This window comes from Diceros bicornis, chromosome 36, assembly GCF_020826845.1.
Source record: "Diceros bicornis minor isolate mBicDic1 chromosome 36, mDicBic1.mat.cur, whole genome shotgun sequence".
Taxonomy (NCBI): Eukaryota; Metazoa; Chordata; class Mammalia; order Perissodactyla; family Rhinocerotidae; genus Diceros; species Diceros bicornis.
Window position 1 is genome coordinate 20,085,855 of NC_080775.1, and position 17,381 is coordinate 20,103,235.

At 34.6% G+C, this 17,381-nt stretch overlaps 1 protein-coding gene across 2 annotated transcripts in view; it reads left to right on the plus strand.

The window, feature by feature from the left end:
* PLXDC2 (plexin domain containing 2) overlaps positions 1-17,381 on the plus strand; it is a 425,253-nt gene that overhangs the window by 283,697 nt on the left and 124,175 nt on the right. For both annotated transcript variants that reach the window (XM_058532526.1, XM_058532524.1), the window contains one exon: positions 8,028-8,146. In XM_058532526.1, coding sequence (XP_058388509.1) covers positions 8,028-8,146 — 119 coding nt within the window. The remainder of the gene's footprint in view (positions 1-8,027; positions 8,147-17,381) is intronic.

The following is a 17,381-nucleotide window of genomic DNA, read 5'->3' on the forward strand; positions in this document are numbered from 1 at the left end:
CTGTATTCCCAGGTAGCTCTTAATTTTTAAATTTTACTTTCATTTGAATGATTTTTAAAAATTAGTGTATGCCACTCCAACTGGATGCTAAATTCTTTGCAAATAAGGACTGTGACGATAAGAAATAATTTTATCTTCGGTACCTGGCACAGGAGCTCAATACACAGTAGGTCCTCCATAATTATTCAGTGAATGAATAAATAAAAAAAAAAATATGTAAGATGAGTTTTTAATTCTGAGAAGTATGAAAGTATTAATACTCAAGAATTAATGTATTTTACTTTATTGAAATATCTTCTGTGTAATGAACAATGGGAATATTGAGTTCTTACCACATGATAATGAAAGCTGAGTAATTGCTTGTCTTTTATTAAATGAATGAAGCACTTTTGAATATTATAAGGCTCTTCACAAGGTCGTTGTATATGATAGCAACTTACTGAAATGTTTCCAACTTTGGTTAGGATCACTGAAAGAAATGTTTAAGGATAAAAAACTCAACACTTTAGGAAAGCAAAACTTCTCTAAAGGAGACAACAGCAGCTTAGAAAATTTCTTTTAAGATAATATTTCTGTAAGTCTTAAAGCACTAGATTTTAAAAATAAAATTATGCTTGCAAATGTTACAGATAGCCTAGGTGATTACTGAAGTCTAAGTGAGTCATAGAATATTAATGCACAAAAACTAGAAAAGTTATAAAAATAAACCTTTTACTAGAAAAATCATTTGATGGCTCATAAATAGCAAATTATAAAGTGTAATGCTTCCTAATGACCAGAAGCCTGATTTGGCGTAGAATCAGAAAATTGGGAGTTAATAGTTGACCTGAAATGGCACTAGCTCATCCTACTTGCCTGTTTTTATTTTGGAGATGAAAAATTGGCATCCATTACTGATCAGATCATTTGATTATGGTTAAATAAACACCCTAGGGATGTTCAGTTCCAACTGCTCAATTCCAATAAGCACATAGCATGGTGGAACGACTCATGTGGTCTGATATAGGAGCTTAAATAACAACTTCAGCTCTGACAGGAGGAACATTGCAGTTAGATTTTGTGCCCATCGTGAAAGAAACAATGTGGGATTGTCAGTCATGAGCCAGCAGATGGACCACACGAACTCAGCTCTTTAGAGATTTTCTTTAGAGAACTCAGCTCACGGTTTTCTCTTGGCAGTGTGTTCTCCTACGTTATAGTTGTCCAGGAAAAGTGCCTTCCTGGTCTATTTACCTAACTACTCCCGTATTAGACACTACCTAGCGAGTCATATATGAGTAAGGGGTTGCTTAGAGAGGGAGATTTTATCTCTAAAAGCCACTTCAACTAACCTGCATACCATAAAGTTTTAGATTTCAGCCATTTTTAATTTTTCAGTTAGTACTATATAGAACCATTTAAATGAAAAATGTTGGGGGATCTATACTCCTACAGAATATAAAACTTATTTGCAAAACAGTGTTATATTTAAAAGCCTGCTACTAACAATATATTAAGAATGTCTTCATCAGAATTTGCATTAAAAACCTTTAATTACTCAATTTATGTAGACTTCTCTTTTGCACAAAGAATTTGAGTATATATTTTCTTGTATTTCACACAGAAATCTCTAGAAGGCAAGAATTATTCCTCTCATGCTGTAGAAGAAACAGGTTCATGCAGGTTAACAGTGTCCAAGGCCATGCAGAAAGTTAGAGACAGGACACAAGTCTAGGTCTTCTTCCCTCTACATCGATGTTTTCTCTGCACTACCAAAGTGTCTAATAGAAATTAGCAAATAAGGAGGAGACTAGAGCTTGAGAGTTTTGGACACGTGTGAAGGAAAAAGAAGCTGTTGCTAAGAAGCATTTCATGATCAGAAAACCCCGTTACTTCTACAATTATGGGAAATTTTTCACTATTATTATCCTCTTGCCTTATCCAATCTTAAAAAAAATGGTAGTATAGAAACAAAGATGGGCATAAAAGGAGAAGACTTCGGTTTTCCCTTATAGCAGGAGTATATGTTGGGTGTTTCCTATGATTAAAAGCACCAAGGTAAAATTCAAAAACAAGTGTTTTTACTTCTAATTTTATCTTAACAAATAAACGCACTTCTATATTTAAAGTATACAACATGATAATTTGATATATGTATACATGGCAAAAAGATTCCCACTATTGAGTTAATTAACATATCGATCACCTCATGTATTTTTTTCCTTTTTTTGATGAGAACACTTTTTTACTCTCAGCAAATTTCAATTACACAATACAGTATTAGAAATTAGTCATCATGTTATACATTATATCCTCAGACCTCATTCATTGTATAAATGAAAGTCTGTACCTTTTTACCAGCCTCTCCCTATTTTCCCCACCCCCAGCCCCTGGCAACCATCATTTTAAAATTTGTTTCTATGAATTTGACTGTTTTTGTTTTGTTTTGTTTTGTTTTTAGAGTCCCCATATAAGTGATACCATGCAGTTGTTCTCTTTCTCTGCCTGGCTTATTTCACTTAGCATAATGCCTTCTGGATTCATCCATGTTGTCGCAAAGGCAGGGTTTTATTCTATTTTAAGACTGAATAATATGCCATTGTGTATATACACCACATCTTGTTTATCCATTCATCTGTAAACAAACATTTAAGTTGTTTCTATACTTGAGCTATTGTGAATAATGCTGCAATGAACATGGGAGTGCAGATGTCTCTTTGAGATAGTGTTTTTGTGTCCTTCAGATACATACCCAGAAATGGAATTGCTGGATCATATGGTAGTTGTATTTTTAATCTCTTGAGGAACCTCCGCACTGTTTTCCATAGTGGCTGCACCAGTTTACATTTCCACCAGCAGCCTGCAGGCGTTCCCTTTTCCTCACATCCTCACCAGCATTTGCTATCTCTTGTCTTTTTGATAATAGACATCCTAACAGGTGTGAGATGATATCTCATTGTGCTTTTGATCTGCATTTCCCGGATGATTAGTGTTGTTGAGCAACTTTTCATGTACCTGTTGGTCATTTCTATGTCTTTGGAAAAATGACTATTTAGGTCCTTTGTCCATTTTTTAATTGGGTTATTTAGTTTTTTGCTATTGGGTTGTATGGGAGCTATTCCTTCTATATTTTGTATATTAACGTCTTATTGGATATGTGGTTTGCAAATATTTTCTTCCATTCCGTAGACTGCCTTTTCATTTTGTTGATGGTTTCCTTTGCTGTGCAGAATTTTTTTGGTTTGATGTAGTCTCACCCGTTTATTTTTGCATTTGTTGCCTTTGGTTTTGATGTCAAATTCAATAAATCATTACCAAGGTCTTATAGCAGGTCTTACGTTCAAGTCTTTAGTCCATTTTGAGTTGATTTTTATGTGGTGATTTTTATGTGTGATTTTTATGGTGTGCCATAGAGGTCCAGTTTCATTCTCTTGCATGTGGCTATCCAGTTTTCCACCATGATTTGTTGAAGAAACTATCCTTTCCCCATTGTATATTCTTGGCTTCTTTATTGAAAATTAATTGACCATATATGAATGGGTTTGTTTCTAGACTCTCTATTCCGTTCCATTGATCAATATATCTGTTTTTATGCCAAATCCATACTGTTTTGATTACTTTAGCTTTGCAATATACTTCAAAATCAGAAAGTATGATGCTTCCAGCTTTGTTCTTCTTTCTCAAGATTTCTTGGTTATTTGGGGTCTTTTGTGGTTCCATACAAATTTCAGCATTGCTTTTCTTTTTATTTCTGTGAAAAATGCCATTGGAATTTTTATAGCTGTTGCATTGAATCTGTAGATTGCCTTGGGTGGTATGACATTTTAACAATATTAATTCTTCCAGTCTATGAACATGGAATATCTTTCCATTATTTGTGTCTCCCTCAATTTCTATCATCAATATTTTCTAATTTTCAGAATACCAATCTTTCAACTCTTTGTTTCAATTTATTCCTAAGTATTTTATTGTTTTTGATGCTATTGCAAATGGGATTGTTTTCTTAATTTCTCTTCCAAATAGTTTGTTGCTAGTCTAGAAAGACAGAAAAGATAGAAAAACAACTGATATTTGTATATTGATTTTGTATCCTGCAACTTTACTAAATTTTTTTATTAGTTCTAACAGCTTTTTGGTGGTGTCTTTAAGGTTCTCTCTATATAATATCATGTCATCTGCAAACAGAGATAATTTTACTTCTTTTCCAATATGGATACCTTTAATTTCTTTGTCTTGCCTAATTGCTTTGGCTAGGACTTCCAGTACTATATCAAATACAAACAGTGAGAGTGAGCATCCTTGTCTTTTTCCTGATCTTAGAAGAAAAGCTTTCTGCTTTTCACCCTTAAGTATGATGTTAGTTCTGGGCTTTCATATATGGACTTTATTATGTTGAGCTACATTCTATCTATACTGAATTGTTTAGAGTTTTTATCACGAAAAGGTGTTGAATTTTCTCAAGTGCTTTTTTTGCATCTATTTAGATGATTGTATGATTTTCATCCTTCATTTTATTAATGTGGTGTATCACATTGATTGATTTGTGTATATTCAACCATCCTTGCATCCCAGGAATAAATCTACCTTGATCGTGGTGCATGATCCTTTTAATGTACTGTTAAATTTGGTTTGTTAATATTTTGTTGAGGATTTTTGCATCTATGTTCATCAGTGATATTGGTCTGTAAGTTTTTTTTCTTGTGGAGTCTTAATCTGGCTTTGGTATCAGGGTCATGCTGGCCTTGTAAAATGAGTTTGGAAGTGTTCTCTCTTCTGTTTTTTGAAAGAGTTTGATAAGGACTGGTATTAATTCTTCTTTCAATGTTTGGTAGAATTCCCTAGTGAAGCCATTTGGTCCTGGACTTTTCTTCTTCAAGAGGTTTCTAATTACTGATTCAATTTCCTTAAGGTAACTGGTCTGTTCAGATTTTCCATTTGTTCATAATTCATTGTTAATTGGTGGTAGGCTTCTAGGAATTTACCCATTTCTTCTAGGTTGTCCAATTTGTTGGCATATAATTGTTCATAGTAGTTTCTTATCCTTAGTATTTCTGTGCCATCAGTTGTAGTGTCTCCTCTGTCATTTCTGGTTTTATTTATTTGAGTCTTTTCTCTTTCTTTCTTAGTTAGTCTAGCTAAAGTTTTGTCAATATTTTTATCTTTTAAAAAAACCAGCTTTTAGTTTCATTGACTTTTTCTATGGTCTTTTTAGTCTCTGTTTTATTTCTTTCCACTCTGATCTTTGTTATTTCCTTCCTTCTACTGACTTTGGGCTTGGTTTGTTCTTCTTTTTCTAATTCCTTGAGATATAAAGTTAGATTTTTTTTTTCGAGGTCTTTCTTTTTTCTTAATGTAGGCATTTATCACTGTAAACTTCCCTCTTAGAGCTGCTTTTGCTGCATCCCATAAGTTTTGATATGTTCTGTCTCCATTTTCATTTGTCTCAAGATATTTTTAGATTTTACTTTGATTTCTTCTTTGACCCATTGGTCGTTCAGTAGGACATTTTTCAATCTCCACATATTTGTCAATTTTCCTGTTTCCTTCTGCTATTAATTTCTAGTTTCATACCATTTTGTTCAGAAAAGATGTTTGATATGATTTCTTCTTAAATTTGTTAAGACTTGCATTGTGGCCTAACATATGATCTATTCTGGAGAATGTTCCATGTGCAATTGAGTAAAATGTGTATTCTGCCACTTTGGGATGAAATGTTCTGTATGTTTCTGTTAGGTCCATCTGGTCTTACAAGTAGTTTAAGTCCAATGTTTCCTAACTAATTTTCTGTCTGGATGATCTATCCATTACTGAAAGTGGGATATGAAGTTCCCTGCTATTATTGTATTGCTGTCCATTTCTGCCTTCAGATCTGTTAATATTTGCTTTATATGTTTAGTTACTCTGATGTGAGTGCATAAATATTTACAATTGTTATATGCTCTTGATGAATCGACCCCTTTATTATTATATAATGACCTTCTTTGCCAAAAGTTACAGATTTTGGCTTAAAGTCTATTTTGTCTGATATAAGTATACCTACCCCTGCTGTCTGTTGGTTTCCATTTGCATGGAATATCTTTTTCCATACCTTCACTTTCACTATGTGTGTCATTAAAACTGAAATGAGTCTCTCATAGGTAGCATATAGTTGAATTTTTTTTTTTCCATCTCTTCAGCCACTCTTTGTCTTTGGATTGGAAAAATTAGTCGATCTACATTTAAAGTGACTACTGATAGATATGGACTTACTATTGCCATTTTGGTAGTTGTTTTCTGGCTGTTTGGTAGTTTCTTTGTTTCTTTCTTCCTCTCTTCCTTTGTGACTGGTTGATTTCCTCTGGTGGACCCTCATGCAGTGGCTCATAAAGTATGCAGTCACACCCCTTCCAGGGAAAGAGTGGGAGATGGGCATTTGTATCTGCTCCCTCTCTGCTGAGCCTTGTGGAGACAGCCATGGCAAATGCTCATGGGCATGCCTGTTAACAATTGCTTCTTTGTGTATTACAGTCCTGTGGGACTTGTGAATGCAAATCCCATTGTCTTTCAGAGCTAGGTGATCTGGGGGCCTATCCCTCAGGTGGCAACCATAAAAGCTGGATGCCAGACATGTGTGCAAGCTCCCTCCAAAGAGATGCTGGTAACCTGGGTTTTTTACTGGAGTGAGCCAAAGGAAGAAGGTGGGAGAAGTACCCATTGGCTCTTTTTGGCTCCAGAGAGGATCAGAGTCAGCACCTAGATGCATGCAGTTTCATCGTGGATATTTTCTCAGTCACCTGATGTATAGCAGTCGCTCAGCTAGTTTATGGATTTATCTCAAAGGAAATTTCTTTGAGTGTAGCCGTACATTAGGTGTGTCCATGGGAGGAAGCAAATTCAGGAGCCTCCTATGCCCCCATCTTAGTCAAAAGCTCTCAGTATTAAGTTTTACTCAAAGACACAGTAAAGACATGTTCTGTTCTACATCAATCATCTGGTACAAGAGTTACTTCAAGAACAGTCAAATGGAAGAAATGCATAAGACAGATATGTGGGAAGGGGTGTGGACTTTCCACGCCCTCTCTGGGCACACTACTCTCCCAGCACCTCCAAGTCTTCATCAACCCAGAAGCTCTCCATCATGCAATCTTGGTTTTTCTCTTTTGTAATCAGATATTTACTGACCTGGGAGATAAGTTTTGCTCTTTTGGTTCTGTAAGTTTCATTTTCTGTACAACATTTTCTGGCAACATGATTTTTAAGCTAAGCAAAAGCTACTCGTTTGTTTTCTTTCTGAAAAAAAATAGAGAATAAACAATGTCAGTTAAAACAAAAATATGAATTCTCATTGGTGGCTATTAAACTGTGTTTCAATGTATATTTCATGTTAATAGTTTTATAGTAAACACTGGCAGATTGACTCATCAGAATATGATATATAGCACTGAGGATTCATCTCAGTGTACTTCAAGGGAGCTTCAGAAATTTTAGCCTGGGGCCCTTTAAGCCGCCTTACAGCTTCCTTGAAGCAATACAACAAAGACAGAAATGCAGGCATTGTGAATCAAAGAAGAAAATTCCCATTAATGTTAAAGGAATTTCTTCAGCTTGGAAGAGTATAATTTTGTGTATGGAAGAGATATTTTTAGATCTTTTATAAGTGATTATAGCTTTGCTGGATGTGTTCCTTTCTCTCTCTGCATTTGTCAAATGTTTTTGAAGTTCATTCAGTCCATTTGGGCTGCATTTTGAAAGTGGCTCATGGAAATTTAAGCAGGCAGTCACCATTAACATTAATGGACTTCCTAAGGCAAAATTCCCCGATACTGAGCTCAATATTAACCTATTAACCTCAGTATGAAGTTAGATTTTACTAATATTTAGAGAATACTCAAATCTTTAAAAATATCCCAATTGCTATTTCAATAACAGAATTCCAATTAACCATGTAAAATTCAAATAGCACAACTACTACATTTGAAGGCTAGATCCATGCTTTTGTGAAGACTCCCACGGGACTTGATTGATATATTTTTCTCACTGCAATTTTTCTGTTCCAATGGTGTTTATAGGCACAGCACTTGTTGTCCAGTGGGACCACGTACATCTCCAGGATAATTACAACCTGGGAAGCTTCACATTCCAGGCAACCCTCCTCATAGATGGACGCATCATCTTCGGATACAAAGAAGTAAGCAATGTACTGATGACTTCCTTCCCCCTTGACCTTGACCTCTATCTCGCTTTCCCTCCAAGTGTCAAGAAAGGGACATTTTACAGCCGTGAACCTCAAATCATTTTCTCACCTCTTGGTTTCTTTTGCTTCATAAAAAAATACATTTTTTTAAATCTACTGAGTAGCACTGATTGTGAAATCTTTAGGTTTTGTTCTGTATTCTGATATCATTGGCATTAAAATCCATGAATTTCATAAAATTATTGATTAATTATATTCTAGTGGTATTATAATGAAATATCTCTAAGAAAAAAAATATTTCCAATTTGGAAGAATTTCTTCTCATCTAAATCTGATTGTTTATATTTTTTTTGTTTGTTTTTGCCTTGTCGATTTCTGTGACATTTTTTGGTTCTAATTCTAGAAGAATTAGTAGACATGAAAACTTGTGTGGCTCAGTGACCCAGTACTGAAAGTGTTCCAGGACAGCTAAGTCCGCAATCCCTTTGGCCAATGTTTATTGCAACCTGATAGGGAAGATTAATCAGAGATCTAAGGGACAGAAAGAATAAGAGAATTTAAACTTATGGTTTGTTTCATTTCACCAAATTGACATAAAGGAATGGAAATTGACTAAGTTGTAGCCTTAAATTTACAGAATGTCTAAATTAGAATAACAGCATGTTTGGTTGAAGAGTCTATTGACAATGTAATTAAGGTCTATTAGACAGCCTAAACTTTTGGGGAAGAAAACAAAGAATAGAAGAATCAAGTTCCAGGAACAGCAGATGTGATGTTTTAGGCAGTCACAGGCATGAGAGAAATTCTGAGAATGTGAATTGATAATGGGCATTATTAACCCATGGATTAATGGGTATTTATAATAATGCAGACTCAATATTTTATTTTCAATTGAAGGGTTATTATTCCCTTTGGAAATGAATCTTCAGCTATTAAAAGGATGTGGACAATTTTAAAAAGATTCACTTTGGTAAAGTCTCCTGAAATCTATCTTTTTTTTTTTTTAAACGGAAATAGTTTTATTTTTTTAATTTATTTTTTTAATTTTTTATTTATTGCAGTAATGTTGGTTTATAACATTGTATAAATTTCAGGTGTACATCATTATACTTCTATTTCTGGATAGATTACCTCATGTTCACCACCCAAATACTAATTACAACCCATCACCACACACATGTGCTGAATTATCCCTTTTGCCCTCCCCCCTCCCCCCATCCCCTCTGGTAACCACCAATCCAATCTCTGTCTCTATGTGTTTATTGTTATTTGAGGGATAGTTATACTTCGCTTACATAGGCTAACTTTTGGAAATCTCATAACCATGTGAAATGTTCCCACTCTTTTGAAGAATTCTTCTGTAGAATTAATCACTTACTTGGGGCAATAATATAAATAGAATAGAATATAGGATCTGTTCTTCTTGGTGCTTGTTTATCCAGAGCTATGTTTTGATACCATTGCCCACCATATTCTTAGAGAACACTCCGTGAAAGCTGAGAGAATGTTGCTCAGAGTGACTCACTCATTTCCAGTATTCATTATAATCTAGTGTATTGCTGGGACTGCAGAGTGACGTTATGGAATGTTAGTTTTCAAGGGTTTTAATCAACAGTGGTAAAGTTTCTGGAAAGATGCAGGGTCAGTGAGTCTAGAGTCTTAAATCTCACTAACTGTAGGCTTTGTCAAAACAGAGGTTTGTGTTCTTATTGTGGTCTCTCTCTCTGGTCTTTGTTATCAAAACTGTCATTTTCATTTACACTGTTCTCAATGGGTATCTCACATTGCAGAGTAACAGTTTATTTTTCCTGTTCTCTCTTTGTGTAGTGGGTTTGGTATTTTTTAAATGTTTTTTTCCTTTTTTTGTTTTAATCAAAGAAAAAAACTTCCATTATGTTTTTCCTGCTTTGTCATGAGGAATATTAAGCTGACAGGCAATTTTAACACTTTCTTGATATCCCCAGACTATTGTCCTGTTGAACATCAGTCTTTCTGAACTCAGAGTTCTAAAGAAGTCATTACTTTATTATTTGCCTTACAGTCCTTCTCTGTCCTGGTTAGAAAGCAAATTTTTTTATTTTCTATTCTACTTTTATTTTTTTTCTGATACTTGTCATGCATTTTATTTTACTGAGGCAAATTTCTATTTGCAAAATTTGCCACAATAGAGGTCCCCTTGCATTTGGGGTGAGAACTAGATGCTCCTGGCACTTCTAGAAAAATATTTATAATCATGATAGCATACAATGGTTGTTTGCGTAATGTATTATCCCTGACAAAATGCTTTCACATACGTTATACTTTTAAATTCTTCCACAATATCTTATATTTTAATATTCTTAGCCTTTCACAAAAGCATTCCCACATAGAAAGTGTTTAATAAATGTGTGTGGTTTAATTATGGAATTAGATCATACACAATTATCTTTATTTTATAGGTAAGCAAACTGAGTCAGAAAGGTTAAATTACATGCTTGAGGTCACAGAGCTAGTTAAGGACAAATCCAGGACTAAAAACTTTAATTTGGTAATCCCAAAATACCGCAACATTTTTTTCTTTCCCAAGGAGATTATGTTTAACAATTCACAAATCTATTTCTTTTTTGTTTTTTCAATAAACATTTGTTAATGTTTGGTATTTAGTAATCTTTTTATCTGACTCCAATATATTACACAATTACAATCCCACAAAGTCAGAAGTATTTCTAGTTAAGTTATAGAGCTAACGAAATCATAAGAACGTAAGAATGTAAGGAGTATAATTTTGTGTTCCTGTCCAGATTAAATTTACAGAAGCAAAATTATAGATAGGGAGGTAAACGCAATTCTTTCTGTAATAAGTTGCTTCTAACTGACTAATGCCAGCTTTGTTTTATTTTATTTTAAGTGAGAAGAAAAATTCTGATTTATGCAGATATTACCAGTAAAGGGCTTGATTAAGTTGTAGAGTAAAATTAGTAATGCATTGAATAAATCTATTGACACAAATTTCATTTTTATTACCCTCAAATGATTTATTCCAGTAGTTAATTATGTTTCTCTTAGTAACTCTTAATGTACCAATTGCCAATTCTAACCACTCAAATGACCTCCAATTCTGTCATATTCCATATATAGTCATTTCTCCAATGCAAACTAGATAAAGAATGATCAGTAAACTATAAAACACATTTGCACTTCTCATAACAATACTGCTGGTAATGGGATTGAGATAGGGAGGTACTTTACTACTGTTTAAAATAAGAGTGAATACAGATTTGTTCATAACATTAATGGTCCTTCACCAAAGTCCCAGTGTTCTCCTGACCATACTGGTGAGAGAAATAGTGGAGGCACAGATTCCTTTAAATAATTAAGTTATCTCTCTTGAGGTTATAGCTCTGTATTATTCAACCAAAAATTTGAAATTCTGTTTTCAGTTCTAGGCCCTTATTGTTACAACAGCTGTTTATTTTAGTTACCTTCAAAGATATAGTTTACTTAGGATGAAGTCAAAGCGCACACACACAAAAAATCATCTTTTCAAAAATTTCATCTCAAATTATCAACTGTTCGCTTTAACTCATTTTTCAATTTTGGGGTATCCATTTGTTTCTTTTGCATTTAATTACATTTTGAAACCTTCTTGTCGTCTATATCCTTGAATATATTAATAACTTTTTTTAAAGTTTATGACTAATAACTCCAATATCTAGATTTCCTATGGGTCTAGTTCTATCATCTGTTTGTTTTTTTCTCTAGGTTTTCACTCATGGGTCCTGTGTCCTTTCATGCTAGATAATTTTTTATCAAGTGTGGGGTATTGTTTACAAAATACTAAAGAGAAACTTTGAAGTTGTGGATGATGTTTTCTTCTTCCAGAGAGGGTTTGCTTTTTTTTTTTGGCAGTTAAGATGGGACAAATTACTTTAATTCTGTGCAGGGCCACACTCATTCAAAGTTGAGCATCAGTCTTTGTAAAGGCTGTGTATTTCTGGTTAGCCCTCAGTCTTAGAGTGTAGTCCTTCAGGGATCTCCACCTAAGACTTGGGTATTTACTACGGACCTTTGGCCTTAGTGGCCCTGAACTCCAGTGTTTTCCTGAACTCTGTGAGACTGCCTAAAGTTCTGTTCAGCTTTTTAGTCTCTAAACCTTGTTTACAAATTGTGAGATGCCTTGATGGGAAAATGATGTTGGGCTCACTTCTGAGATTTCCTTTCTCTGGAATCTTGGCTTTCCAAGTCCTCATTCTTTGATAGCCACCTGATGCCTTCAACAGATGCTTTCCATATTTTATTCATCCTTCCTGCTTGATCTCAGTAATAGAAATGGTCTTATACAAGTTTGTCTGCCATAACCAGAAGTCTCATTAGCTTTTAATAACAACCTCCAAATTTGATAAAATCTGGCATTTATTGAGCTCTTCATATATGCCAGGCACTGGCCTAAGTGCTTAAAATGTATCTCATATAATTTTCACAAAAACCAAGAGGTAGTTACTTTTATCATTTGGAGAGAAGGAACCTGAAACACCCAGAGAGGTTAAGTAACTTTCCCAGGATTATGAAACAAGGGTTCATCCAAGGGAATATGATTCCAGAGCCTATAGGCCTAGCCACTGTACCATACTGCCTCCCTATAAACTTTCTTTTCAAGAAGTGACTGAACTGCTTCACTCACTTCAAAATCATTGACAATCTTTCCTGGTTAGTCATTATTATACTGTAACTCAGCCACCCAAGAGCACAGTTAAGAATGGTTTGTTTTTCTGCAGCATTTATCTTATTTAATTAAATTTTTAAAAAAATGAAAAGTTGTACATAGATTAAAAATAATAAAAATATGCATCATTTCTTAGATAAATGGAATTTGGAAAATCAAATTCCCATTTTCTATTCTGTTAATAACTAGCTCTGACCATAGAACCCAGATTCTTTATATTATTTTGTTGCCATTGAATAGTGATGATTGATTATAATAGATAGAGACCTGAAATTTTTGGTGTATTGATAATGTAACCAGGAAACTACCTATTCACAAAAATTATTTCATTCTAAAAATATTAGAGATTTGAAGTCAGATTTCTTACAGTCCTTGATGCTGTCTATCCTAGTACACCATCATATTTTAGAAGTTGCATTTCCTCTGACTTTTTTCATCTTTCTTCTCCGATTATAGTTTGAATTTCTTGTTACTTTAGATACAAACTAGGGAACTATGTGATTCTTATTGTGTCTATTGCAAATTTGGTTATATTTTTTCACCAGCTAATGATAGGGACAGGGTGGCCATCAGTTTTGGACAGTGCAATTGAAAATAAGTCATGTACTCATCTTTCATGGTGACAGGGGAAACTACAGAGGATGCATACTCCACCTGAGAGTCAGCCCATTCTATCCATTTTCTTGGTTGAGTACCTTACTATCTCTTTCAGCAGCAAATTTCAGAGGAGGTCACTATAGAGGAACTTTATTAAGTAAAATCACTTTTTAATCTATTCTACCGTTTAAGTATTTAAACCTAATGTTCCTTAGTGTAACATTTACTCTTACTGTGGAAGAATGCATAGTTAATAAATCACCATTGCCAATTGGTTGTAGGTTTAAATGGCGCTCTTAATGCATTTTTTGAATTTCTTTGAAGACTATTTCTCTTATTTAAACTGTAATGACCCTTCATTCATGGTAATCATCCTGAAAGTATTAAAAGATGAACACTTGCTGAGCTTGTAGAATTTATGGAGAAAAAGAATTCAAGAGAGTAAGAGAAAGCCAGAAAGAACTGAATAGTGCAACAATTGCCATTTAGATATGAAGTAATTTGCCTTGATGGCTATTGCTGTATGTATGAGAATGTTTGACATGTGTTAATATAATATCTATTAATCCAAGAAACTTCATAGTTGTGGGAGCTTCTAGAAATATATATATATTTATATATTTTTTATTTAAATAAAATTTATTTAATAAATTTATAATACAACGTTGATAAAACCCAGAAGACATAAAATGCTGATTATAAATTCTCAGGAAATAATGCTAAAGAAAATGTAGACACAGACGATTTTATATCCTAGCACTCCCCTGTATTTTATTTTTTATTTTATTTTATTTTATTTTATTTTATTTTATTTTATTTTATTTTATTTTGTAAGGAAGGTCAGCTCTGAGCTAACATCCATGCCAATTCTCCTCTTTTTGCTGAGGAAGACTGGCCCTGAGCTAACATCTGTGCTGATCTTCCTACACTTTATGTGGGACGCCGCCACAGCATTGCCTGACAAGTGGTACATCGGTGCGCGCCTGGGATCCGAACCCGGGCCGCCAGCAGCAGAGTGCACGCACTCAACTGCTACACCACGGGGCCAGCCCTCCCCTATATTTTAAATACATAAAGTATAAAATGATATCTACATGGCTTTATTTAGGATTTAATTCATTTGCATTTGTGGATGTATTTTATTCTTTAGTTATCTCAGCTCTAAAAACTCCTGGTGTTTTCATTTCTTTTTACTTTCCATAGTATAAGAGAATGAGAAATTGAATGGTTCTCCCTTTATAATGTTCCAATAACAAACGCTGTGAGTAGAAATAAATAAATAAATAAATAAATAAATAAATAAATAAATAAATAAAGCAGCCAGGTGGAAGGATCAATAACCTAGAACAAATCACTTTAGAAGTAGAAAACTTGTTCTAATGCTGGCCCTGCCTGTGGCTGGTTATGTTGTCCTTGGGGCATGCCTGTGATCAGGCATGTACTCATCTTTCATGGTGCCCTTCTCCTTCTGAGCCCCACTTCCCTTTTATCCTGAGGTGTCATTGAGAGGGTTATCTCACCAGGTGCTCTGGCTGTATCTCTGCTCTGATGTTCCAAGACCAAAGAGTTCCTTTGTCCCTGAGGTGAAAGGCCTCAGACATTCCACATGTCTCCCCAAACCCAGGGTGCTGTGTGTCCTATCCCATTTCTTTTCCCTTAGTGTTTTATTCCCAGGCCATATTCAGGCAAGTTCCCTTATCCAGCTATCGTCCCAGATAAAGTCTCCACCACAGTTTTGACTCTCTTGAGCCAAGTTGCTCAGGCTTCTTCAGGCGGGCACCTGCCTCACTGTCTTCTTTTATATGAAACTCCAACTCTAGGGGTCAATTCAGTAGTGGGCAATCTTTAAGTCAGAGGTCACGTTGATTTATGTGTGTGTGTGTGTGTGTGTGTGTTTATAAAATGGATATGTTGCCAACATTTAAATATCAGAAGATTTCAAATAAAAATATAGATTTGCATCTTCTGAGAAATCAGAAGGCTTGAAAACACTGGTCCTGCATTTCCACATAGCAACAGTTGGCTGGAAACTTTACTCAGGATGTGCTCCCTCCAATTTCTTCCTCACCAATTTCTTCTTTCTTACCCCAGGCCAGCACTAGCTTATGTAGAGATTAAGTTTGAAACTTCTCTTTCAATATAGGGGCTGTCTGTACTTATCAATGTTATGCTGTTATTTGTCGCCTTCCAGATTTTAGATAGGGTGTGATTGTGAAGATGAGAGCAGGAGGGATGTTAAGAAAATATCTTTAGCTTATGGCTCTCCTTTGCTTTCACGCCATCAAGTCCATTGCTTAATACCTGGCATGTGAAAAGAGTTCAGTAACTGTAAGCTAAAAAGAGATTGAAATAATTGTGCAAAATGTTAACAATATCCAGGAAAGCAAATGGATTTTTACATTGTCAACTTTGACCGAAAACTTTTCTATTCAAATGTAGTTTTCAGACAACTAAGCACTAATACTCTGGACTTTATGTGTTGTTTTGATGCTAATAAAAGAGAGCATGACTTTTTAAAATTGGATGCCCTACTGATTAATGCAGAAGCCAGATCAGACATTTAAGGAAGACGAGGTAGGAAGTTAAGGGTTGAATGCAGGTGAGAATGGGTAAAATAGTAAGTTTTGAGTTTAAAAATAATTATATATGTATATACTTCTATATTTATTTATATACATACACACACATATGTATATGTATATAAAGCTACTAGACACCATATTACTGATTAACAAGTGAAAAAAAATGAGTTAGGAGTAATTCTTTTCCAGTTACATTCTGATAGGCGTGTAATTCATACTTTGGAACACATACTATACAATCAAGCCCTTGCTGAATGCCGTGCTGCCTATTAGATAGATCACTGTGTCCATGATGGAAACAAATGAATGTTTTGGTGAGATTTGCAGGGCAGAACAGAGAGGAAAGTAAAATTCCATTACCTCTGACTCAAGCAACATGCTGTTATCTCCCTAACAATTTTAGAGACAGATGTAAAGGTTTACGTTTTAGGCATTGTGTTGGCCCCTTATGTCCTGAAGAATGATACCACAGCGTGCAATTGTCTTCAAATTTTCCTGCAAAGGCCTACATTTGCTTACTCCTAATATAATCTCCTGCCTTAGTTTTGTTTAGCTATTGCAACTCTTTTCTGTATCTATACTTCATTTGCTTCACTATCTGTGTCTTTTAAAATGGAATAAAAAATAAAATACCTAAAAAAAAAAAAAGAATTTCTAAATGCTTGTGTAAGCTGGAATGGAAGCATATTTTAACCGGTGTTAATGCTCTTTTCCTATATCTATCCTGTGAAATGATTATAACTGTAAAACTCATTCTCGGAAATTTATGATTCAATACAAATCATACAGAGGCCGAGAGAAAATTTAGCTTTGCTTTAATCATAAAAAGACAACTATTATAGGCACTTGAAAATAATGAAGCTACATTTCTTTTTTAAAAAACCTTCTGTAGTTTAGAGTTTGTACTATTTCAAATCGACTTCCTGACACCCCCAGGAACTAACTTAGGAGACATTTTGAGAGACTGAATATAAATTTGTAGAAAGGATACAAAATAGCTTCCCATAAGCAAAGTTTAGAGCTTTTGTACTTGGATGTCATCCTTGGCCGTGACTTCTCCAACGTGGGTACTTCACATCCTTATACGTACAGAGTCTTCTGTAGAACAGGTGACTGTGACAATATGACAGACACTTTCTTGAGCTAATTTTACTCACTATCAGCTGTAACTCTAGATAGTTTATTTATACACACACTCATGCAGTTGCTGTGTTGATATTAATGAAAAATAGTTCATTTTAAATGTGGCTTTTAACAGTACTCCTGATTCGTCTTAATGGTCTCTAATTTTATATTGACATGGAAACCTGCAGACCGGTCTGACTTGCACACAGAGAGCTTACACAGC